At 41.7% G+C, this 26,079-nt stretch overlaps 1 protein-coding gene across 1 annotated transcript in view; it reads right to left on the reverse strand.

Annotated features, from left to right (window-relative positions):
• Window positions 1-26,079, reverse strand: part of gbe1b (glucan (1,4-alpha-), branching enzyme 1b) — a 115,702-nt gene that overhangs the window by 52,370 nt on the left and 37,253 nt on the right. Inside the window, exons 8-12 of the mRNA XM_044032060.1 lie at window positions 15,241-15,356; window positions 13,531-13,658; window positions 13,072-13,170; window positions 591-701; window positions 328-499 (exon numbers count right to left, since the gene is read on the reverse strand). Coding sequence (XP_043887995.1) covers window positions 328-499; window positions 591-701; window positions 13,072-13,170; window positions 13,531-13,658; window positions 15,241-15,356 — 626 coding nt within the window. The remainder of the gene's footprint in view (window positions 1-327; window positions 500-590; window positions 702-13,071; window positions 13,171-13,530; window positions 13,659-15,240; window positions 15,357-26,079) is intronic.

Genomic DNA, 26,079 nt, shown 5'->3' on the forward strand with positions numbered 1-26,079 from the left:
AATTTACGATGGTGTAAAAATGCAAAACAGAGCAAACTGTCACAACTGAGAGGCTCGGAGAGAAAAAGTTTGGCATTTTGTTTGCTATTAAAATTGCAAATGGATTATTGCAATAGCTTTGGATTAAATATTTCACTCGTAAAAACATTTTATGGCGCCGCCGTAAAAGAACGGGGATCTTACTGAATGGCACATAACAAGAAGTATTACCATCGCGTCTAAACGACTGCGTTCTTTTTATTTACTCCGACATTCAGCTTATTTATTTTTTTACTGCGCGTGGAGCTGTGACTTTAGCTGCTGTTACTTTCTAATACGATGACTCACCCATGAAGTTGAGGTAGCCCTCGCCGCCCAGACTATGAGTGAGGAGGCGAATCATCTTGTGGAGCTGCATGCCGCGGTCAATGATGGATGTCATGGGAATCAGGGAGCTCATGTTAGTGTACATCTCCTTGTCCATCAACCAGAAGGCCAGAGTCTTATCCCCGACCAGAGCCTGCACGTGAAAGGCACAGCGATGCGTTATTATCCGCAACGAGATCGGGCCGCACTTGGGAGAGAGTGAAATCATGGGAGAAATGACCCACCTGATCGTGACTTTCTGCATAGGCTATGCATTTCTCTCCGTAGCGCCTGTTGGTCAGTGTGTAGACAATATGGCCCATGCTCCAGTCCTCATCCTTTAACTCCTTCAGGATCTACACGGCGACAGAGAGGGGTTATTGAAAATGGGGATGACAGATGTGTGGCCGTGAGATCCAGCCTCGCTCTGACTGAGTGATATCTGAGGCTCGGCATTTCAGTTTGCAGCCGTCTCTCTACCCTTGCCTAAGTTTTCTCTGGGTTACACACTTCACTTTTCTCAGATCAATCTCTTGTTATGACATCTCTATATCCACACGATGAGTTATGTCTATCTCTGAATGGCGGTAATGGAGTTTTTAATAACTTCAATACAGCCTATGGGTATAAGGCATCAGCTCTCCCCCACCTGAGATGGGCAAGGTCAGAGCCTCTCCTCGGGATTCAACAATAAATCCAAACCGTGGAATCAATGCCCCGACGCTGGCTTGCCTACATGCACACTTCCTGCCAAAGGAGCCATTTCCAGGGGTCAGAAGGAAACGAGGCCACCACAACATGTATTTAGATGCACATCTGCCCACACAGTGCTGCTATACGCCGCCTAATAACTCCGCCATACTGGCGAATAATAGCACAGGGCAAAGTAAAGACAAGCGTGTGCAGTGCGGTGGGCAAACGGGTGATTTAACAAACAAATACAGAAGCCACAGTATCAATAAGATTCCTGGATGTATAAAAAAAAATAGAGAGATTCTCTTCTCCAGGAACTCTCTGTGAAAGACATGCAGCCTGTGTGATTGTCCGGGGGAGGGAAGGGTGTCGAGTCCAAATGGGTGACAGGCTGACGTCGGTTCCATGGAATAAGCTGTGACAGGTGATTGACATGTCAGGAAACCTTTATATTACTCTACAGCGCAATAATCCTGCGAGTAAAGGGAGTAAATTGTGGCGATCAATATGTCGGAGATGGACTGGCTGGTCCGACTAAATAGAGGCTTTCTACGCTCTCTCTATATACATCAGCGTCTGTTCACGATCGCTCTTCTTCACCTTAGCCCCCTGTGTGGCCCCATTAGTCAGCGGCGACTCCACCTCACTGAGGCAAATAAAGCATCATCTACATGAACAACAAATCGTAAGGCCTTTTAACTCCCCGTGCCCTCGGCGTATCGCCTGAGGTCCTGCAGACAAATCAGCGCTGCATTCTTCCATTTAGCAACAGAACACTGTTTTCTCCCTTTCTTGTGGCGATGTGGACAGAGTTTCTTTGAGATTATACACGTGGTAACAGACAATAGGTGATGTGTGAGGGAATAACTAAAAAAGTAACTAAAAAGCTAAGGAAAAACACATTTTATTTGGAAAAAATAAAACGTTGTGGCATAGGGTATAAATTAATAATGAAAACAATGTCAATGATTTCATACTTTACTTTAAATTGCCTGTAAGAAAAATGTAATATATAAGAACATAACCCCAAAAAACAAACAAAACAAATTAAAATCCGTCTCTGATCCAGTGTGGAACTTTCAGGAGGGTTTATTGGCAGTAATTGAATATACTACCCATAATATATGTTTGTATAATTATACTGTATAATCATTTTGAAGCAAAAAATAGCCTTGGAAAATATAGGTTTTCATAGCCTCGGAAAATAAATAAATAAGAGAAGTAGCTGTAATGAAAGTAGTATATTATATATGGTCACAGACGTAAGAAAATGTGGGAATAACTAATTTGGCATGAGATATCAATATTTATGAACTGATGACTAAATAAATAGATCAATTAATATATGAATGAATCAAGAAGGAATAGGCATCTCATGCTTTTATTTTAAAAATGCTCATAATCTACCATACATTTCTACTCATACATAAATCTAGTATTTGCAGTGTCAGTTTCAGGTACTGTGCACCGCTAAAATGAAATCCAAACTAAAAAATGAAAACATGAACGCTGCATCTGACGTGTTTCTGACCAAGTGAATATTAAATATAAACCAAACTCTACATCTAATTAATACTGGATAATACAATAAATCAAATTCCTAATGATCAAAGCAAGTGGGTCAACAAACACAAAGTGTCTTGTTAAACATGCAGTATGCAATTTCTGCCACTAGGTGTCTCGCAGTCTAAACAATAACAAAAGCCCTAGTTTGATGACGTCATGTAGAACCATGGGAACCGATCGACATGAGAATATAAAGCTGACCGTGTCATTAAAAGGCAGCCAAGATGAAACAGCTTGTTAAATTGAAAAGAAATATGGATTTCTATGGATGTCTATGGATTAGCGACACCTAATTGTGAGACTGGAGGCCTCCTCAGCTGCATGTCGGGGAACTAGAGTGGCTTTCTCATGTCAATGTCGTAGTTGTTTGTGAGGTTCAGTAAGAAAAAACAAAATGTAAAACATGTGCTGCTCTTGCTGGTTCGTCTTTCCGGTAGTGTTGTAGTCAAGACCACCTAAACCGAGACCAAGTCGAGACCAAGACCGCAGTGTATCGAGACCAAGACAAGACCAAGACTTTGAGGGGTCGAGACCGAGACAAGACCAAGACTTTGAGGGGTCGAGACAAGACCAAGACTTTGAGGGGTCGAGACCGAGACAAGACCAAGACTTTGACGAGACAAGACCAAGACTTTGAGGGATGAGACAAGACCAAGACTTTGAGGGATGAGACAAGACCAAGACTTTGAGGGATGGAGACGAGACAAGACCAAGACTTTGAGGGATCAGACAAGACCAAGACTTTGAGGATCAAGAGAGACAAGACCAAGACTTTGAGGGATCAGAGAGACAAGACCAAGACTTTGAGGGATCCGAGACAAGACCAAGACTTTGAGGATCGAGACCGAGACAAGACCAAGACTGAGGGTTAGTGTAAGACCAAGACCGTTAGTGTCGCTTTGCAGAATTTACACGTTGCACTGTGTTTTTTTTGGAGGTATTTATGCACAAAAAGTCTTTGTGGATCAGGTAACCAAATTTTAATAAAGATGAGTTGGCTGACATCTTCTCACGGCCTCTTCTCCTGTCACTCACATGCACTTTTGTGGGGGGCGTGTGAAAGGGGGCGGGAGGGGTGAACATTTCAAACGATAAATGAGTCAAGTTATTGGTTGTACCTGAAGCGATACGATTCACCGAGACCTTCAAAAGGTGGTCTCTGGTACTACAACACTACTTTCCGGGTTGCTGTGGTAACATAGCGGCACAAGATGGCTGCTGCCATAAAGCAAGGCCCTTGCCTTAAGTATAAAGACCAAACAGGGTTTTTGTCCTCTCTCCTGTGTCCCTCAACACCAACTGTCCTCCTACACAACATCTATGTGGTCTTCCTCTGGTCCTCCTGCCCCGGCAGCGACATCTTCATCATCCTTCGCCCAGTACCATCTCAACCACCTCTTACATAACCCGAGGTGTCTCACCCTCTGGAGACTCCCAACGACAACAGCGCCACCGTCTCCAAACCGTACCTCACAGCTGCTCTCCTCTTTACACACTTAGTATGTATATACTTATTCAACTCTACCAATTACCCTGAGTGTTGGAGAAGCCTTGGCTTATATAAGTACACCACTCAACAAAATGGGTCCGTCTTGTCATTTTTTATAGTTATTTAATGCAGAACTGTAACATATTATAAATGCATGATATTCCAATACAGCACTGCACTTTAAATTGAACATTAATATAAAGTTTAATAAGAAAATTCTTTCCCGCGGCTCAACGGAGATGCAAAATAAAATAAATCCTGCCAAAATGCTAGTGTAATTCCTCCCGAATTTCAGTTATAAAAGCCAAACAAGTGAATCTAGTAGAAAGTCCCCCGGAGATCATCCCGGCCGCCTCCACATCCACCTACAATCAGACACTTTACACTTCCTTATGAATCATTACAATTCAATTCAACCGCAAAAGTGGTCCGGGAGCAATTAATCCGGCAGTGCGACTGTCGGAGCGGAGACAGGAGTGACTGGGTTGACGACTTCCCTCTCCCAGCAGCTCACCCACATCAGCCCCGACCAGCCGAGCTTCCTGGCGCCGCTGACAGTCCACTTCATCAATGATAATGAGCAGTGCACAAATCTTACTTTACAAGCCTGCTGTCAGGAGCCAACCAGAGTGCCCAGATTAATTAGCCAGAGCCCGAATAAAAAAATAATAAAAAGAAGAGGATGTAGCGGTGCAGGATGAGGTCATCTCCCTGGCTCTGACATGACGGATTTAAAAGCCGCCTCTGCTGCATCACGCGGCGCTCGGACGGTCTGGTTTTTTTTTCGCATTTAGCTCCTGTTTTACTTCTGTCCGGCTTCCTGCTTCTCAAGTGTTTGCAAACACCCACTGCGGAGTTGAGTCTGCGTTGCCATGGGGACGTCCTCTCCTCACACGTCTGTCCCCAGACGGCGAACGGAGAATAAAAGGTGTACGAGAGCTAAATCCCACGGATCGACCCCGATGCCGCTGTCTCTTTATTTATTTATTTTTTTTCCTCCACAGTTTTAGAGATTAATGAACTTTGATGCCCACTCAGATTTCTCCGTCAGGAGATTGGATGAGTTGAAAGGAGGCCTCTGAGCTCTCCTGTAGAAGCTGAAGGCGCCTACGCCGTCTCAGTCCTGCACCGCCGCTTAACAGGGACCTCACAGGGCGCTACCTGATCCCTCACAGAAACACTATTTCTTCTATGCATGTGCAAACTACAGCTATTTCCTATTTTTGTCAAAACTTACGACAGTTTGAGGGATTTTAAATACATTTCTAGTTACTATTATTATTATTGTTATTATTCTACACATGAGGGGTCAGGGTTATGTGAGGGTCTCCTTTTCCTCCCCTTTTTCTCAACAGCAGGAGCAGGAAGTAGCCGACATAAAAGCAGTTGTCCGTCATTGCTTACCAGAAGCCGGACTTTTTATTAAATCATTCTAATTGAAAGTGTTTCCAGTATATGACCGACAGAGTGTTCAAGAACCGCAAATTGATTTTATTTCCCCCCCAGAAATTAGGGTGCGAGAGAGAGTCGGGCCGGCTGATATTTTAATTAAATTAAATGGAAAAAAAAAACGGAGCAAAAAAAACGGAGGCATTTGACTCCGAGGTCAGAGGAGTTGGACGGAGAAACGGAGGGATGCCAGAAAAATTCTCTGCATTGCCCTCTTCCAATCCGAGCCGCGACCGGCGAGCTCTCCGCTTCCGCCGCCTCTAATTGTTTCAATTACAACGCAATTTACTGTAGCTGGAGGGAAGCGTGCTTGTTAAATTAGAGGGCTTTTGTGAAATGATCCATTAGAAGTGACAGCATTTTATGCTCACAGCCCGATCACATCATCCAAACTTGAGCCTCATCTGATCCTCTCATTAGGATATCTTGATTTTTTTTTTGTGTGTTTTTTTTTACAAAGCCTGTTAGTCTTCCGCAGCCAGCAAATGAGTCACATCAATCAGTCATGCAGGGGTCGCAGCACAGCATGAGGCCCCGAGGAGCCAAGAGCAGTTCATTCACGCACACGTGCGAAACTATAAATAAGCTCAAACGGCTCTCTTTCCATCTGTTTCCTCCTGCATGTCTGTCTATCTCGCTGAATCCCTGTCTTCACTGCGTCCCCGCGACACACACACACACACACACCTCACTGGAGGCTCCACTTCAGCCCATTCAAATCCCTCCCTAATTGACACTCTGTGAGAAGAGGCGAGGCGAGCCCCGAGTGCACTCCACCGACTCCACCGAACGCCTGCCTACATGAATTTGGCCGCGCGCTCGCTTTGATCGGACGATTCGCGCGGCATCGCGCCTCGTCGAGGAAGCGGCGCGTTTAATTGACAAAAAAGGGAAAACACACGACCAGAAGAGGCATCTAAATATTGTTAAAAAACAACTATCCTGAGGATAATCCCGTGAAAGGAGGCTGGTTCTCAGCAGTGCGGCACTGCCACTGCCACTGCCAGTGCAAGCATCGCCAAGGAAGGTCAAGTCTGGGACTATCCCTCCTTCTGCCCTTCTGTTCTGTTCCCTCCATCCCTCACTGCAGAGTAAAACCCACTGCTGTGATGTACAGACTTGATTAACGATGCGTAGACTCCCCCCATCGAGAAACACACAAAACCGTAGTGCAAGAGCACGCATGTGGTGCCGAGGTCACGCGCTTTTGCTCTGCCTTTTTTTTTTTTACCCGGAATATGGCGAGTGCAGGGCAGCGTAGGAAGATGTTACAACAGAAAACCTCATTCTTTGGACTCACTTAGTCTTAATAGTACATGATTACATCTTAACACACACACAGACTCTTGTACAGAACGCTATGAGGACACCCACAGACAAAATTTATGACCATAACCTCAAGCCTTACAACTAAATGCCTAAATCTAACCCTGAACCTAAAGTCAATTCAAAAACTCACCCTGAAACCCAAGTCCTAACCCTGAAACAACACTTTTATGGTGTTTCCCTTTCATGGGAAAGGTCAGAGGTCAGGACGTTTAGAAGGCTGGACATGGCATATAAGAGATGGTATAAAACGCAGACTTTTGAATTGTTGTTAAGGCTTTTAGAACGTTGACTTAAGTGTCCTGTCTGAATGCCGTGACTTTGTTTTACACGCACACACACACGATCAGCTGTGCTGTCGCTAAATACACCAGACTGCTCTGTTAAATATTGCGATGTTACATATTTCCCTGGTAATTGCTGGAGATTAACCCACATTTTCTAGGATTGTTAAATCTTTTCAAACTGTCAAAATCTCCCAGCAGCTCGCCCACATTTAAATCTACACTTTTGGCATAATTCGGCTTGATTCCCGCGTCGGACTTTTGCTCATGTCTCTTGCAGTCCGGCGACGTCACGTGTCGTATCAGCTCAGCTCGTTTGGAACCGTCGCCAGAGGAGGTACTAAAAAAAGTACCAGGTATAACCGTGCCGTGCCAAGGCGAGGCGAGGCGAGCCAGTGGAAACACGGCATTAAGTTTGGGAGACAAGGGGCAAAGGAGCGAAGTCAGGTCCTCGAGAGTCGACCTTGGGGAGGACTGCGTAGTTGAGTTATCGGTCCTCTGCCCCAGTTAGGTTCAACAAAGATATAATGAGGAACACTCGACAGACAAATTATGGCTGCCAGGGTTACACAGAGGCCTTTGTGATTTGCTAATTTGAAGAAGTTCGAATTATAAGTTTTTCTCTGACAATAAGTAGTTTCCGGTAAATTGTCCTCACAAAATATCCTCACCCAGCCGTGAACAGCCGAACCACAACTGTATGTCTAACCTTAACCATAACCACTTAACTTAACTTAACTTAACTTAACTTAACTTAACCAGAATTCACATATTAGGCCTAAACTTGAACAGAAATGTTTCGACCTCATTAGCCTGCCTATGCTCAGGACCAGTTGTCCTCACGGAGACCAAAACCTGGTCCCGAGCAGACGAGTGAGCAAATATACACACATACATATACAGTAAAAGAAAACAATGCAAAATCAAACAGACGGACGCGTCGTCCCCAGAGATAACAGCTGCCGGTCTCCTTCTCCAAAAACATATTTCTAAACTCATATTTGCTGATTTAAGAAAAAAACTAACACAAAACACTGTGGCATATTGATGATGATGAATGGGTGGCATTTTTATTAATGCAGACTTTGAAGAAAACACCAAAGGGGCCAAGAAAACAAATTGTGACTTATGTACTGATACCAGTACAGTAGATTTATCCAAGTTTTTTTTTAGAGGAGGCAGAAAATGGCTCCAAAAAAACCCTTTGCTGAACAAGACTTAACACATACAGCAGAATGTTGGCGTCATCAGTGCAGAGAGCAAAGAACAAGAAAACTTTCCCGAAACAAACCAAAAAAAACCCCCCAACAACAAACACTTTGTTCATATTTATAACCTTTATATATCCCCGGACGTTGACTATAAACGCACGCGTCTTCCGTGTACTTCAACATCAAACAGATATGGACTTTTATACCCGATGGCTGCACAGTTATAACCAATGTTTTCCCATCGTGGGCCATTAAGTACTTTCACAGTGGCAGTTGGGGCTGAAGTGCGGCGCTAAAGGGTGCTTCAGCAGTTGTTGTGGAAGGACGGAGGATATTTGGCGCCCAGAAATTTCCCATCCAGTCTGGAGCGAAAGCTGGACGCTAACATCTCACTCAAGAGCATCATCTTGTTTGCCAGTCATGATTACAAAGTACTCTTAGCAGTGATATTAAATATTTAGGTTGTTTTTGTAACATTACAAGTTTGACAATAAAGTTACTCTTCCTGTTATTAGGCCATGTGAAGACTTTTCTTTTTTTTTTTAAATTAGGTTAGGTAAATTCTAGTGTTTAAATTCTTCATATTTGCATGGAACACTATTTTAATTATTTGACTTCAATTACAAATCTACATCCTCTAAATTAAAACCACCATGTTTGCCCAAGTGAAATGCTTTTGTCAATTATATATGAGATGTAAGAGTTTAACACAAAGAGCAGTGAGAAGGTCTTGATGCGGCGTGTGTGTGTGTGTGTGTGCGCGCGCCGCTAATTAAAACCACTTTAAAGTCATATTCGGGGTATTTACATAAAAGATATCCTGCTCTCGCTTTGCTGCAGCTATCAGTATGCAAAGTAAAGAGAGAGAGATGAAATAATGTCATTTTCAGACGCTGCAGTGGGGAAAGAATCGTGGCAATGAATAAAGACGGCCTTCTGTGCCGGATAAAAGCTTGGATTCTGTACAATATTGATCACCGCACCAGGAAACAAAATGTGCTTGTGATTTAAGAGGGTCAATGATTTTCGCCCTATCCGGAACGAAACGTAAACGATCTTTTTCATCGTCTTGAAAAAGTCTGCTACAGGAAATATCTTCATCGGCACAAAAACGCCTATAAAAGCTGTAGTACATATGCCAGGCGGGTAGGTGGTGCTGTAACAATGCTACACCCGAAACATTGAGGAAAACATTGAGCATTGCGCGGTCTTGTTTTGTTTTTTTAAATAAAGCTTTTCTCGAAGGGGTGAGTCCATGACATCATCATTTTCCCAAAGTTGTTGGGTGGTTGTCAACGGTCAGATATCAGCGAGTATTCAACAGGGACTAGCGACAAATCTAGCGACTTTTTCGGGTTAGCCGTTGTCTACAATAAATCACTGCACTGAAAAACTAAAAACTATGAAACAAAATCTAAGTAACTCCTCTTTTGGGTCACAAGTCCGGATAAAGTTGGAATTGTGACAAAAAAACAAAACAAGAATCGACGTCAGAAAGTCAATTTGTAATTCTAGACATATTTAGGGTGTTTTTTTTACTCACTTTTTGCCTCTCCCGTGACATTATTTCACTCTTCTACAGTGTCCATTACTAATACGTACACATAGCCAATTATGCAAATTAGGTGATGACATCATTTAGCGACTTTTAGGACGGCCTATAGCTAGTTTCTTTACTGAAGAGTTGGCAAAACTGCACGAAAACACACACGGGTGGCGTTTTGAGATTTCAAATTCAGTTTTTCCAAAACGCGCGTGGATGAAACGGCGACCCGATTAAAAACTTTTCACCTATATTTGTATCTGTGCGGACAGCCCCCAGTGTAAAATGTACTGTAAAAATGTAAATTAACCCTTAGAACACAGAGCATTTTGGCTGCTTTTTTCCATTTCTATGTTTACGGAAAAAACACATTTTTTAAAAGCCTGAATATGTGACCTATAAACACACACACCCAGGATGTCCATATAAGGAGTTGTGTATTATTCCTACGCCAAATTATCATGGGTGCCCTTGTGGCACAGAACCGCAACGTGTGAGCACTAAGGGTTAAAAGTGAAAGATAGACGCTTTCAGACGTTTGTATTTCAAACGCATCTCTGCTTGTTTTTCTTCTCCTCTGGTCGAGACGTTTTTGAGAAAGGTACTGAGGATTTTTCAGCTCCAGTATCGTTCAGTATTTACGTTGCTGAGCAGCTCTCTGCTCGCGCTGCTGGCTGTTGAAGCGCTATGAGCCGTGTTTATGTACAGTATGTGACACGACAGACCAGAACATAAACGCAGTTTTACGGCCCAGAGAAGGAACATTTATTTTACAAATATACTTGGCTGTACCATTGTTTTCAGGGAAGCCAGTATTTCAGTTTAACATTATTCCCGCAAAACTCTGGTGTCACGTCATAATCGTTTTATGACTTTGTAGAATACACAACTTACATATATCACCTTTAATGTTATTTCCTGGTATTTATGTGTGTGAGATGAGTCACCGCTGCTGCTACTGTGTGAAGTAGTGTTTTGAGTGAAAATGAGCTTAAAGCCACAAACCGTCTTCCTTTTTGTCCTGTTTCTTCTGGGGTTTTTCTTCTCTGTGCTACAGTGTGGACACATTACTGTGACTGACGCTAACCTTCACAAAACAGGGGGAAAACACTAAAATAAACCACTAAAAATGAGACAGAAAACTGCTTCGCCCGACAGTGTTTACACACTCCTCCAAACAAAGAAAGGAAAACGTGGTGAACGTGTTAAATAATGTTCAAATTTGTACGACTACAGAAGAAAAATAGGATTAAAAGTGAAGAGAAAAAAGAAAATGGAAGTTCAAATCACTCTCTATTTCAACTCTGTTCAAATGCAATTAGACTTTCAAAATATCAACTTAAGTTGAAAGGCTCATTGAAGTCTGAAAAGCAACAGAAATCTGGTCAAGGGAACTCGCGCTGCAATGACTGTCCAGGCTTTACGGCGATAAACTGTCATGCTCTAGTGCCATTTAATGAAAAGCATTAATCGAAAACTCAGTTCACTTCAATTAAAACTTATATTAAATCAAAAAGGGACAAAAAAAAAAACAATTGGTCATTTTCTTCTTTAATTCATTAGAGGGGAAAAAAATTATTCTCTATATTTCCCCTGTGTGGAGGAGGATGACGCGAGGACGAGGATCTGTTTTTGTTGGGCTCTGGCTTTGAATTCAATATATAAAAAAAAGGAAATAACTTTTTCTGTCGCATCCTTTAAAAGTTCCCCAAGGACAGACATTTCAGACTGAATAATGAACTGAAGTGAAATGCAAGAGCGACAGTCGGCTTATTCAAACGCTCCACTTCCGAAAAAAAAAGAAAATCAAATAATAATCACAAGAAATTTCCTCCTGGATCCGTGTTTAGATGCCCTTCATGTTAACACAATCAAAGCACCGGCAACCTTCACACTCACATCAAGTGAATGTATACATTTAAATCATTTCTGATCGACGGGAAAAAGCTAATTATGGACACGTACGGCTAATGCTTTTAGTGTCCTGACACGGAAACACAACAGGAGACCACGTACATGGAGATATGTCATGCCTCTTTCTCCAGAACGACAATTATGTTTTACATTTCTCCAAGATGTACATGTATTTACTGTAGGAAATTCAAATACGAGAGTGAGAAACTCGATCATCATATCCCCCCCTACCAGGATATGCTGCATCATAAGCGTGAAAGACTAAATATTATCCTTATAGAAACAGCAAACAGAGGAACATCAGTGTAGGAAAAAAACAAAAAACACTTTATTTTCTACTTCACCTGGCGCCATTTATTTTATTATTAGCGGAGCAGCTAAATGTAGCAGTTAAAAAACCATTCTGCTGGCTTCTGTATGAACCACTGTCCCGTTCAATTTAGATAAACGTCAGACTAACGTGGGAACGTGACTTGTGCGTTATTGTATCATTACAATGTGGTTTACAAAGATGTGGTTTACAAAGATTACAAAGATGTATCATTACAATGTGGTTTAAAAAAAAAAAGAAAGAAAGAAAACTAAATGTAATTATTGATACTATTGAAGTGCAACACAGGCAGAATTGCAATAAATCAGAATTGAATCTGCACCCATGTATCGTGACACAATACAATTGTGACCAGAGCGCACGGCCTGAGAGCAGCATTACGTTTGGTTTGTCATCATCGTAGAAGACGTATAATGCAATTTCAAATTCCGAGTCGTATAAAGCAACTTCATACAAAAAACATCAATTGAATAACTTTACGACGCGGGTCTTTAAAACTGAAAACTATCGGCTTAAATCAGGATTCACGCTATTGGATTGGAATTAAATACACGGTTCAGGCCTGTGTCGTTTTTCTAATCTTTAGAGTTTTCGCGAACTCCCGACAGTTCAGAAGGCAGTCGACAATGTTTGGACCGCTCATCTCTCTGCATCTTGCCATTCATTGCTTTGTGTATCGAGCCTTGCTGTCCGTTCTTGTTACACCAGTGCAGAACAGTGCACAACAGACATGATCCTGAAACATTTCTGTACACTTGAAAGTGTCTTAAAAGCGCCCAAAGCTAGGTAAGAGTAATACATCACAAGGCTACTTTGTCTCTCACAGGTTTCTTTATAGATTTTAAGGCAACCGTGTCTGTAAAGGTGGCTGGGAAGGGAAATAAGAACAAGAGGGACATTCAAAGAGTAACTCATCTTACCTGAATCCACTTGTCAGGAATGGCCATTGCCAGTCTGTAGTCAAACCCGAGCCCTCCTTCCTGCACCGCTCTGCAGAGAGCGGGCATCCCCGACACATCCTGCAGAGAAGTCACACTATTTCATATCTTATTTTTCTCTCTCTGTGTGCACAGGTGTTTTTCCCAGGAGTCGGCTCGAGCGAGATCACGTCAATACCACTCCACCGCTCACATAATAAAAAGGAAAAAAAAAAAAAAATACTATATCACAGAGCAGAAAAGAAAAAAAACCAGGGGGGTGAGGTGACATCCCATTTCCTTCTTAAATTGCTTGTTAATCTCACCTATGAATACGTAAGTGAGGTAACTAATAAGTGGTTTTAATGAATTGTAGCTGTGGGCAGTGTCTTTGCAGAGTGAGTGGATGCTGACGGTGTGTGTGTGTGTGTGTGTGTGTGTGTGTGTGTGTGTGTGTTTTACCTCTGCCACGGTGATGCAATCAGGGTAGAGGGTGTGGAGAACGTGATTGGCAAGCATCAGGTAAACCAAAGAGTCTTCATCCACCTGAAGGCCAAAATACTCGCTGTAGTCCCCGGTGAAGCCCACGCCTGAGGGTTAAACACCCACGCAGTCAACACTCATCATGTTTTCCAGCCCTCAAAACTTCGAAAATCCTCATGTCGGCAGCTGTATTTTTTTTTTTTTTAGTTCTGCAGCTGATTTAATGTCATTTTCTGTGATATTATTTCTGCGTCGAGAACATACGAACATGGATTTTTTTCAGTATTTACTTTGCTGTCATCGTCAGCACTGTGGTTGCACTGTGAAGTAACACCTATGCGTCGGCTTTATAATAACATAACACACATATAATCCACATTTTTTTTTACTGTACACTCAACAGCTTTTAGGTCTATCTTTAAGTTCACACTTCACACTTGTTACGCACGCGTTTTCCTCATAATAAAAAACGTGCGATCCGTCCTTGATATGTATGATATTTCCATTTGTTTTGTATCCTCGGACTGAATTTAGATGTAAGACTTCTCAGTGATTCCAACACAAATGCATCACAAATACTCTGGGTAATATTGTTAATTAACTGGCTCTGTCTGTTGGGGATCAGTTTAAGAAGTCATTTTAATTGTCAAATCTGTTTCGTATTAAAATCATGCTTTTCCTCTCTGAAACCCAAAAGAATGCTACTGTTGGTCCATAAAGCTCTGGATAATCTTACTCAATGTCCTCTCTGATCTCGTAACTGCTTATTCTGCTCCGGGGTCACATTACTCATCCTCAAAACAACTCACAGAATCTTTTTAATCTTTCTTTTAATCCCGTGTGCCGCTGTTTAAATGTGGTAATCTGTACTTTGCCTTATTTTGACTTCCTTGTCTGATCTAGCCCTTTGTATTTTTTTACCTCCTGTTGTTGTTTTTTTTCTATACTTTATAAATAAATATGACTTGACTGAAGTTTTATAATAATAGAATTTCACGCATCCATCAGAAGAATTTCATGCATTTACAAACATAATATAAACAATGTTTTTTCTTTCTTCACAATATTCCCTAGTGTAGATATGGGTTTATTTAAGTTACACACACCTGTTTTTACAAACTGGAAAAAGCTTGTTTTGCTGGAACATTTACAAAATATCAATATCCACAACTCACACTTTGCAATAAACATAACAAAAATATCACGTAATTGAGCTCCATGTGCATTTTTGTATTTCTGTATGCATTTCTTTCTAGTTTAATAAAATATTAATCACAAATGCACCGCCGACATTTTGTCTGCCCACATGTCACTGAGTCACTTCACAAGAGTAGAGCTGTATGTATGATTTGTATACTGGATATTGCCATTCAGTGATATGACTGGCACTGCCAATCTGATGGTCTGAACTTTGATTTGACACACACTCATCAAGCTGGCGGCAGCGCAACTGTTTGACAACTAATTGGCAAATAATAATTTAGTGTTAGAAGGGGCGGAACACGTCTGAGTTTGATTGGAGAAAGCTGACCCCTGTTTTAAAGACTAATGTGACCCAAATTTAGTCATATTTTTGAAATGGTAACCAAATGTTTCCTGGGAGACGCTCAATAAATGATTTACAAGTTCTTTTTATGCACATTATTTCATTATAATTTACAGATAAATGGTAAACAACTCCAGTCTTACCGATGCCGTGGTGATGGTACAGCATGGACGTGATGCCGTCAAATCTGAAGCCGTCAAAGCGGAACTCCTCCATCCACCAGCGCAGGTTTGACAACAGGAACCGCAGCACTTCCCAGCTACAACACACACACACACACACACATGCCCACACAAGGTCAGATAAACATGCGCCTGTGATTTATTTACACATCTCATCATCAGCACTTTAGCCACCAGAGAGATTAATTTTCACAGCTCGGGGACACTCACATACTGATCAGCAGAGCTCCCATTATGATGTTGATGGGAGTGTCACTGGGCGAAGATTTCATTAAGTGCGCTGTGAAAGGAGACGCCGTCTTTCACGCGTCCATTTGTTGAGACGAGAAATCAGTGGCTTCAAAAACAAAAAAAAGTTTTTCCCGAAACACACAAGTGACCACAGGGCAAATGTTTACTGATGAGCGTTTTTCATCTCTGTATCAGACACAATCTGCATCCATGGCAACACCCTAAAAATGGGACCAAAGGCTCCTGGTTATCCTTGAGATGCTTATTATTTGTATTTTCTCCACCGATGTGTGCATTTTTGAGGGGTTTAACGTGTCTAAAAACTCTTAAAGGAACACTTCACTGATTTGCAATTAGCTTTGTATTACTAGAAGAGGGGTAGCATTTTTGAAAAATGGTGCTTCCCAACCCCAGTTTCGCCTGAGTCGAGAAATATCTTCATTCTTTTTTTGTTACGTGCCCACCAGTGACGCTTGGTCTGAGGCTTGAAACACCCAAGCTAATTCCGCACTTTTTAGACCCACTCGTAGGGGGGCGGGACCTCATTCCCAGAATGTAAACAGTGTCCGCCATCTTTGCTAACAGTTACGCTAACAGGACCAAGTGTCAGCGTAGGGCACGTAACAAAGAAAATAATGAAGATATTTCTCAACTCAGGGGAAACTGAGGTTGGGAGGCAAGAATACTACCCCTATGCTAGTAATACAAAGCTAAATGCAAATTGGTGAAGTATTCCTTTAAGGGTTGAAATGGAGGTCAAAAATGTGTGAAAGCGGCATTGTACTTGGACCCATGTGTAGCTCCAGGGCTCTATAGCGCCCCCAAAATAGTATAATGGCAAGACAAGTGGGCCAAACTCAGTGAGTAGTAGAGAAATTTTTTTCCGGAATTTTCAGGAACAGGAAGTCGGCCATTTTGTGCTAACTGTGCCATTTTGGATTTTACGAAACTCAAAATGTTATTAAACCTTGCACAAACATTAAAAATCATATTTAATTTGATATATGCCACACTTGGACCTGGGCGTAGCATGTTGCCTCTTTAGCGCCCCAATGTGTTCCCATGGTTATTACAACCTCAGTGTAAACTTTCGCTTAGTTTTCAGAAAGTACCACTCAACAGCGGTGAAAGTAGGTCGCAGGTATTTGTCTTTCATGACGCACGACGACATTCACTCATACCTTTCTTTTTATCTTGATGTCGTGATGACAGCAAAATGTCTTTTGGAGGTGAGAGCTCGACAATCAAACACAATAACGAATAGCACAATAAAGCAACGGATACAAATAATCAGGCAGTAAAACAAAGCGCGAGGCAGCAGTAATTATGTCATCATTTATCAGTTAATTAAAGCAGCTCCAGCTCTCGGTAATGACTTACTCTGTTCTTCATTTAAAATTATTCAGACGGATAAGGGGCCCCGAGTTTTCGTCTAAAGGTCATTTCAGTAGCAGGGGCCCTTGATAGTTCTAAATAACGGATCTTAACTGAGTTTTTCCCGCTCATAGCTGATCGTCACGTTGTTGCCAATAAGAACTCATTAGGTGACGTGAAATTGGGTAAATGCTTCGGTCTTTGTTTCTGCCGGCAGGTGTACGCGGCGGAAGAATTTATGAACAAAAACCAAGTATGGGATTTGAGTCTGTGTTGCTGCTGAGAAGACCAAGTCGCTTTAAGTCTCTTTGGCTTCCGATGACGATGGAATGAGCTCCTCTGGGGTAAAGGGGGGAGGGGGAATGGATCAAACCAACAAATCCTCTGAATATGAAATCATTACTTGTGACTGTTCCGTTGCCCGAGCCGTGCTACAAAGCATGAAAACACTCTGGACTGTGTTGGTGGAGGCTCGAGGAGGTGGATTCCATAAATGGCCCCAGTCCCCGTCTCTGAGTAAGCGATGGGGGAATCATCTGGATCTGAACAGGCACTCAAGGCAAAGTACACTACGCACCTCACCTCATTCCCATTCGGCGGCGTGTTGCCATGGAGACGTCAGTTATAACTCGAAGATTTTGGTCTTCTGGTCTATCCAGTGTGCGTAATGAGCACCAAATGAAACGCTGCACTCGCTGCAAACCTGCTGGAGAGCAGCAGCAGTGGCGAGGATGTGACACAAATGACACATCCACGCTGCTGATTAACTCTGAACCGCTGCCTTTTTGCTTACAGGCGGGAATTCACTATTCAGTTATTTGCTCTACACTAACAATAGTTTTAATGATACGTGTCCAGAGAACTGATAACAATAAACCACAATCCATCCCTGAGTCTACACATTGTTTGCAAGGTTGACACAACTTTAAATAATGGTTTAATAATATTTCTTCATTTATTTTAATATTACTATACTTTTATACTATACAATTAGTTGAAGGCCTTCTATGTGGTCTTCCTCTTTTCCTCCTTCTCCAACATCTTTTTGTCCAATATCATCACTATCCGTCCTCTGGACATGGCCAAACCACTTCAACCTTGACTCTCCTACTTTCTTCCTACTGATCAACCCTCCATCTGACCTCGACATTTCGTTATGCAACACCAGTTGTTGTATAATGACAAATAAAGATCCTTTCCTTTCCTTATTTCCAAACTGTTCAACCTGATCTGTCCCTCAAATATGCTCATTCCTAACCCTGTCCATCCTGGTCACTCCCAACGAAAACCTCAGGGGTCTTCAGCTCTGCCGCCTCCAGCTCCACTTATACGGTCTTTTAAGGCGTGGTTCCGCTGAGTGGAATGGTTCCATTTGGTACAGTTAGGTACATATTTTTAAAGTTTCCATTAGGAATAGTATCAAAATAACCCAACCGTTGGTACCCTTCCCTTAAGGGAACCAGAGTAGAATGGTATGGTATGGTTGGAGCTAGACTGGCTGCTGTGTTGTGTTCAATGTTGTCGTTAAACCGGTACGATATCACGCAAGTGAAGGTATTCTTCTCGGTCGAAATGCCACTGTCTCCAAGCCATACAACACCATATTTCACTTTTGCTGCCGTCCGTCTGTCACACATCACCCCTGACACTCGTCTCCACCCACTCCACCCTGCCTGCACTCTCTTCTTCACCTCTCTCGTGCACTGGCCATTACCTACTGACCTTCATTCCTCTACTCTCCACGCTCTCTTCCTCCTGTCCCCCCCACACTCTCACTGCCGACAGGAAACCAGAGCATGCCGGCCACTTCACTTCCACTTTAATGTTCAGTGCAAACGAATAGATAGATGTCAAAGCAACATAAATTTGTGTTATAATATTCATGTCAATGCATCTTAAACATTTAATGATTTTGTAATTTTGAGCTCAATTTAGAGCAAAAACAATATGGTTATTAAACAGTTGTATACATGTATATAACTTTACTTATCCTATTATTTATACAGACACCACTGGAGCTGCGACGGTGACTTTTACATCCCAGAAACTTGGTGAAATATAATTTGACCAGCACAGCTTCACAGTAACCTCCACTGAAACACACTGTTTAAAGTTTATTACCACTATTAAAAAGAAGGGGGAGAGGACGGCAGCACTGCAGGCCCTGAACCCTCCCATAAATACCACGGACTTCTATGTCTATCTATTACAGCACTTTCTATTATGAACTGGACCCCCTCATAATTTCAACAAAGTTAATAATTAATAGGCCTGCGTTAAAAAAAAACAAGAAAAAAACTGCTGCTTCCACGAAATTTCACCATGGCTACAGCCAGCATGCACAACTGTCTTCCCTCTTATTTATCACCCACTATTTTCTATGGTCAGTAGGCGGCACCAGAGTTAGTGGAATTTGCATGTTTTTGTAAGGCATTTATTTAAAATGTTTAAAATTTGATTTGTTCTTTGTGCTCTGCCCATGGGTGGGGCTACTGAGTTTTGGAGCGACTGCTCAGTCTATCCGGAACATATAACTAAGTATCTAACGTTTATCAGATTATAAACTTTAGATACTTACAATTATTTTGTCAGATTTCGACGGGGAAAACTTGGGGAACGAGTTCCAGACGGACATCGACTTCAAGCCCATGACTCCTTTTTATTTATTCATGTATTTTTTCTATTCTGTGTACATTTTATATATACATATTTCTATATTTCACTACTTTCCACAGTTCTGGTATATATTTCAGTTCTGTATATTGTACTTTTCACACTTTTATGTCTCTATTTTAAGAGAATGCCTCTTTTTAATCTTGTTTGTCTTTTTGTGGTTGGTGCTTGGTGGCTCTGTGGGAGCACCCTTACTATCGTTGTACCAGACAATAAAGACTACTCTATTCTACTTCAGGTCCACTGAGCTGTCGCCAATCAGAAACTCAGTAGCCAATAAGCAGGCAGCTTGCTAAGCCCCGCCCATGGGCAGAATCGCAAACAAAACACCTCGGCGCAAAAAGCAAGTGTATTTTCAAACAATAAAATACAATATTTTTGAATGATGAAATCGATATTTTATTTGCAATTGGTGTATTTTGATGTTGTGGTTCAACAAGTGTTGCTTGCTTCGTGTGTGTGTTGTTTGGAAACCACAAATCTAATTCCATAGATTTAGAAGCATATGGAGGTAAAGTTGGTGCAATTTAAATACACAACTGACAGTGTTTGTGTCCCTGGCGGCTCATGTTTGGCCAGTGGCACTCATAATAAGCACCTTTGTGGGGAAAAACACACATTTAAATGATTGTTTTGGATGGAGAATGGTGGGAGAAAGGCCTATAAGGGATCACCTTGAACACGGATAGCATAATTTCCGTATCCATCAGTTTTGACATCATAATGACAAGTTTAGACAAAAAGGTTGTCTCTCTTTTGTTTAGCTTCAACTAAACATAAGTCCCTTTTACAGGCTACTGTAGACGACCCGCCACCACAGAAGATAAAAGGCTTCCTCTGTGTCACAAAACACAATGATTATATTATTATTATATCACATTTCTGCCGGTAGATAAACCCCGTCCTCTTTAAATTCTCCACATCCTGCTCCTACTGACACCTCTCACAGAGTCAACATCATCTTTTTAATGCCTATATATTTTTGTTCAATCCCTGTAGAAGTGGATATGAATAAAAAAAAAAAAAAAAAATGTTTGTGTTTGATCTTGTGTGGCAGATTTTATTTGCACTGCTTAGGATAGAAGATGAGAAATCTTATGTGTGCCTTGTGACGCTGGATGTGGGCTATGGGGTCATGAAGAAGTTCTGATTTGTTATAAGGTTATTTGTCTTATATACCCGATTACCCTTTTGGACACAGAGGGAACTGCACAAGAGGCGAGGTGAGAAGGGCTAAAAGCGTAAGGCTGAATTTCCATTATTAATCAATTCATTTGATCCATTTACTACACTATTTATCTTTGAGTGGGATCCGGAAGCTGCTGCCAATTCCAGCCGACGTTGGGTGAGAGGCAGTGTACACCTTGGACATGTATATGTATATGTATATATATATATATATATATATATATACACATATATATATATATATATATACATATACATATACAGTAACAGTGGAAAAAAAACACAACAAACCAGACTCTGAATTAGAAAAGTTTGACACCGCACTGCATTTGTTTTCCCTTCTCCGATTTGACGCCACACTGAAGGGCAGCTCAACACTTTTTTGCTTGAATGATGCAATTTCCTCGTGTCAAGAAGTTAGCGAAGCAGCGAGGAGTCCCGCGCTCATGCCTCAGCAACACTTCAGAACACATTTCCAAACGCAGACGTTCACCGAAACACAAGAGTATGTGTCGTCTCAATAATAATAAAAAATATATATCATTGTTTCATCCCCGTGAATATCCAGGGGAGGATTAACATTACTTCTACTATAGTAAGAGACAAAGGACTGACCCGGTTTTCTATTCTTTTTTTGGGTGAGTCAAGAAAAGCACGGCACAAAATAGATATAAGTGTCTTGCCGTCTGCACTCCAACCCCAACACTGTCTGACAGGTGTGAAGCTGCATGTTACATCAGCACTTCCTCCTTCCCTAGGGGGTATGCACAAGGGAGCCCAGTCTGATCCGATATAGCAGCCTGGCTGGGTGGTCACGCAGACCCTGTGATTAATAGATTAGGTCCTCCACTCCGCTGTGCAGAGCCAACAAAGGCTCAGACACAATGTAACCCCACGGGACGCAGATAATAGCCAGCGAGAGCCAGAGGTGTGAGATGAAACCATACTGCCACATTAGGAGCCACAATGCCATTCATCATCAAGTCCAATTACAGTGGGGGAAAGTTGGATCTCGGTACCTGACGCAACACGCCACTTATCTATGCAGTTCAATGAAGTTATCACTCAGCGCGCCGTGTTAATGCAAAAGCAAATTGCAAACTGCGCCGTCGTCGTGTTCGAACTCAGCGGTGACAGTGAATCCCCGGCTAATGAAGTAAAGCGCTAATCTCGTTGCGTGTATTTGAAGATAAAGTAATCCGTCATCTGTGCTGTTGTTTTCCTTTTCCACCACCCTTGCTATAAAAGCCACCGCGCGACGATTTAAACAACACGCGTGCGTCCTTTATGCCGAGTTGCTCCTTATCAGAGTTTATTTTCCCCGTTCAGCTGAACGCGGCCGCAGCTAATGATGTGGTCCTTACATCCTGTCGCGATCAAGGCAGCTACGTAAACACCTTGTGTTTCCAGATGTCAATTTTCTTTTTTGTCTTAACATAAAAGGCGTCATGGCAACTTATTGCCCCCGAATGGCAGAGATTTAAGTCCCTGTTTTCACAACATCACAGGTGAGCTGCAGATAAGTGCAAATAAATTTAAGCAGCTGGCAGGTCATTCCACAAGTGTGACGCTCAAACAACAACGCCAGACAGCCTGATGGATGAAGTGCATTTGTTCGGCCAAAAAGGACAAATAAGGTCCTTTATTTAACACTTTTCAAACTTTTCTCCAGCTCCTGCAGCAGTAACCCTCCTCCTACCCCTCCTGATATCACAGGACAGGAAAAAGAACAACTCTACCACTATTTACTATGACTACTACTACTATTATTACTATTACCATTACTAGGCACGAGCAAGACGTCCGACACAAAATCAAGGCGAACAATGCCAAACTGTAGATTGGTTAAAAAGACTTAACAATCCTAAATAAACGTGGGTTCATCTCCAAGAATTACCAAGGAAATCTCAATATTTTTCAGGTGTATTTAGTGACAGCACTTCCGAAAGCGGCGATCGCACCACAACAAACCCTGCCGTGACTCATGGAGGAAGTACTGAACAAATCTTTTTATTGAACTGATTCTAATGATTCAGTTCCACTGAAAACAACAACAAAGCCACGGCTGCATGTGATGACTCCGCCCACGTTGAGGAGGTACTATATTGGAATGGCAACACAACCAAACCATGTAAAGGCGAGGAGAGTCGATGTAGTGGAAACACGGCATTAAATGCTTTGCTGATACTGTCGTGAATTTTATTGTCTAACTTTTTTCCCTTTTTTTAGGTTTCTTTGCAACATCAATAGCCGTGCTCCTTTCCACCAGAGGGATATAAACTGAGCCTTAAGAAGGAGAAGACATCTAGTTATCCCTCGGATCACTCGATTTATATTATGCTGAAAGGCTATTATGGAATAATTAATAAATAGTACCCTCCAAAATAATTCTGCTTAGCACACATTTGGAGCACAATTTATTCATGGAACTTCACAATTTCATTCATGAAAACAGTTAAGTCAGCTGGTGGATACATTAAGCACACGTGGAATTATGGAAATGTATAAGCGGCCAATGCCTTGTAATGTATTTTAATTACTTATGTGACTAAAAGTTTAATAAAAAAAAAAAATCTACATTTAGATGTCACTATTACTCCAGTAAAACACACAGCAGAGTTGGCCAGTCAGCATTGTGTGCATGTTTATGCTTGGTATCATTGTATCATTGGATTGTTAAGCAGCCTTTCAGGCAGACTGGTGAGTCTGGCTGCCTCACAGGGTAAACTCTCCTCTCGCTGTCTGACAGACTGTCCCTGTATTGCTGTGCTTTGTGTCAGCTATCTGCCATTTGTCTGGCATTCTTCGGGCAGCCTGGCAGCTAGCTGTTTGTGCCTGGCATCCGAGGAGAGATGTTTTCGGCCGCCCGCGAGACCGTCTGAATGTGTTGCAACCGGTAATTAGTATCACCTTGTATGTCGTTTGGTGCCTTTCAGGAATCAATTGAAGTCTGTATTTTAACATCACCTATAGGTCCAGTCCATTGAATACGAGCATACACAGGTTTGTTTGCGTAAGTGTGGGTTTGCTTTAACATAACACCCGCCTTAAAATAACCCTTTTCATGTGCACTTCATTAAGGACGCAGGCTTAAGGGAGGCTGCCACGGTGTGCAATTTGAATTTTGAAGCAGAGGCTTTTGACGCGAAGGAAAGAAAAGTCCTTTCTGATGTGCAGAGGCAGCCATAGTTCACACGTATGTTTTTGATAGGGAGATGTAAAGGAGGAGGACGTTTGTATTTGTCACGCACACAGACAGAGAGACAGACAGTTCTGTTTCAATATCACGCAAACATTAGATATGTTGGAATGTATCGTTTTACAAAATATAATGAAATAATTCTGTGTATTCAAATTGCATTTTACAATTTGAATAAAGTGACATGCTTGATGATGTGAGTGAAGTGGCAATTATTAATAAGGTGACAGATTGACAGCTTTCTTTAAATTGACAAATTGACAGTGTCTGATGAGTTCTCTTTTTTGTGTAATTTGCCGTGGGAATAACACACAATTCAGTTCCTTATATGGACATCCTGGGGGTGTGTCTTCTTATGTGTTTGTTGAGTCAAAGTTTAATTGGTTATCAAAATAGTTGACGATTCATTTAGTAATCGATTAATCGAGTAAGTGTTTAAGTGTTGAAACATAGTCATGGAAAAAAGCAGCCAAAATCCTCCGTGTCCTGAGGGTTAAGATCCTGATTACCTTAAGTCGTTAACTCTTCTTCACTTACTCCATTTTGGTTTCTGTTGTGTTATCTTTAAATGACAATTGTGACAAAAAAAAAAACAAAGAAAGAGGCAAATCACAGCTTTACAAATAAGCGCCTCGCTAGTTTGCCAACACGGCTATTGTGTGCTGCTATGTGTACCAAACCACTTGCAAACGGTTAATTACAAAAACAGGCCAAGTGGAACTTGGCAGCGAGCCTTGAGGGAGAGTGCAGCCTTGCAGACTTTATTGAGGAAGTAACAGTCCCTGGGGTCGTGAGAGCAGAGAAGGGAGGATAGGCAACACTGGGCACCACTCAATTAGTATTTGTTAGTATGGAATTAAACACCACTTACAAAACTGTTGCTAGATCAGCGGCGATGGGAAATATTTATTGGCAAAATAATAAAAAAAATCTGTTTTTTTACAGTCGTAGAAAACAAATCCCTTGTAATAATAATAATACCAACATACTCTAATTAATACAGATCATGTACACAAGTAAAAAAAAACATAAATGCCCGATCCCTGTGCTGGGGAATAAACTCTTTGCTCATGCAGAGTTAGTATTTTCTTCTTTGTGTCACACAGGTTTATGAAGGTAGAGAGCTGCTGGGTTCTTACCATCCAGCACCTTCTGGTAGCTCCGACTATCCACCATGCACACCTACAGCTAAGCTGAGCTCATTAGCTAAAGCTCACCAGAGGGGAAAAACAGCTTTTCCCCTCCCTGTGTGACCTGATGGGGCAGAGGCAGCGCTCTATATCATGGGTACTAAATACTGACATGACTGGAATCTGGACTTTAGTTGAAATCTGAGGACAGTGTGCTGAAGAACAGACACACTATTCTTTTGTGATGGTTTCTATTCTGTTTCATTTGTTTGCTTCCGTTACATAATAATAATAATTGTGATTTTCATACACATTTCATTTGCATTTAGCCAACAAGCCAAAGTGAGAGCGACACAAAAAAAACACCTCAGATTCTTTTTACGTTACACAGGGTTCTAGCAAGGATTTCAGCCTATTTTTTACCTTTTTGTTAGATATTTGTTGTCTGTGTGCGTTATAGCTTATGAATGGTGTTGTGTTCCGTGTTTGTGGCAGATTTTGATGCCGACAGGCAAACGTTAAGTTTATACACTTACACTTAAAACATACACTTTAATAGGCAGCTGTTATCATAAATTAAGTGATATGATTAAAGTAAATCACGAAACCTGTGCACGCATTCACACGCGTTCCTGCGCCTCCATGGAATTAGTACTTGTGGCGGAAACCTATTTTCAGACTTTCCCCAGCAACAAGCAATGACATTTTCTGATTGGCTGATAGGTTGCTAATTCAAGACAACTACGCAGAGTAATGTGGCTTTGCATCATCGATTCATAGATTGCCAATTTATGTGTGGTATCACTTCTCAGCGTGAGAAATGTCATGTATGGCGTAACTGCACAGCACTGCACAAAATTGAGGACTGTTACACTAACGACAAATATAGAGTAAAGGTCCTCAATTAAGCGTGTCAGCCTCAAATCATAGCGTAACGGGCCGCCATGCTAAAATGCACTAGCTAGAACCCTGTAAAATACGTACACTGACCAGAGACACTTGCAT

Source organism: Solea senegalensis, linkage group LG8 (assembly GCF_019176455.1).
Source record: "Solea senegalensis isolate Sse05_10M linkage group LG8, IFAPA_SoseM_1, whole genome shotgun sequence".
Classification (NCBI taxonomy): Eukaryota; Metazoa; Chordata; class Actinopteri; order Pleuronectiformes; family Soleidae; genus Solea; species Solea senegalensis.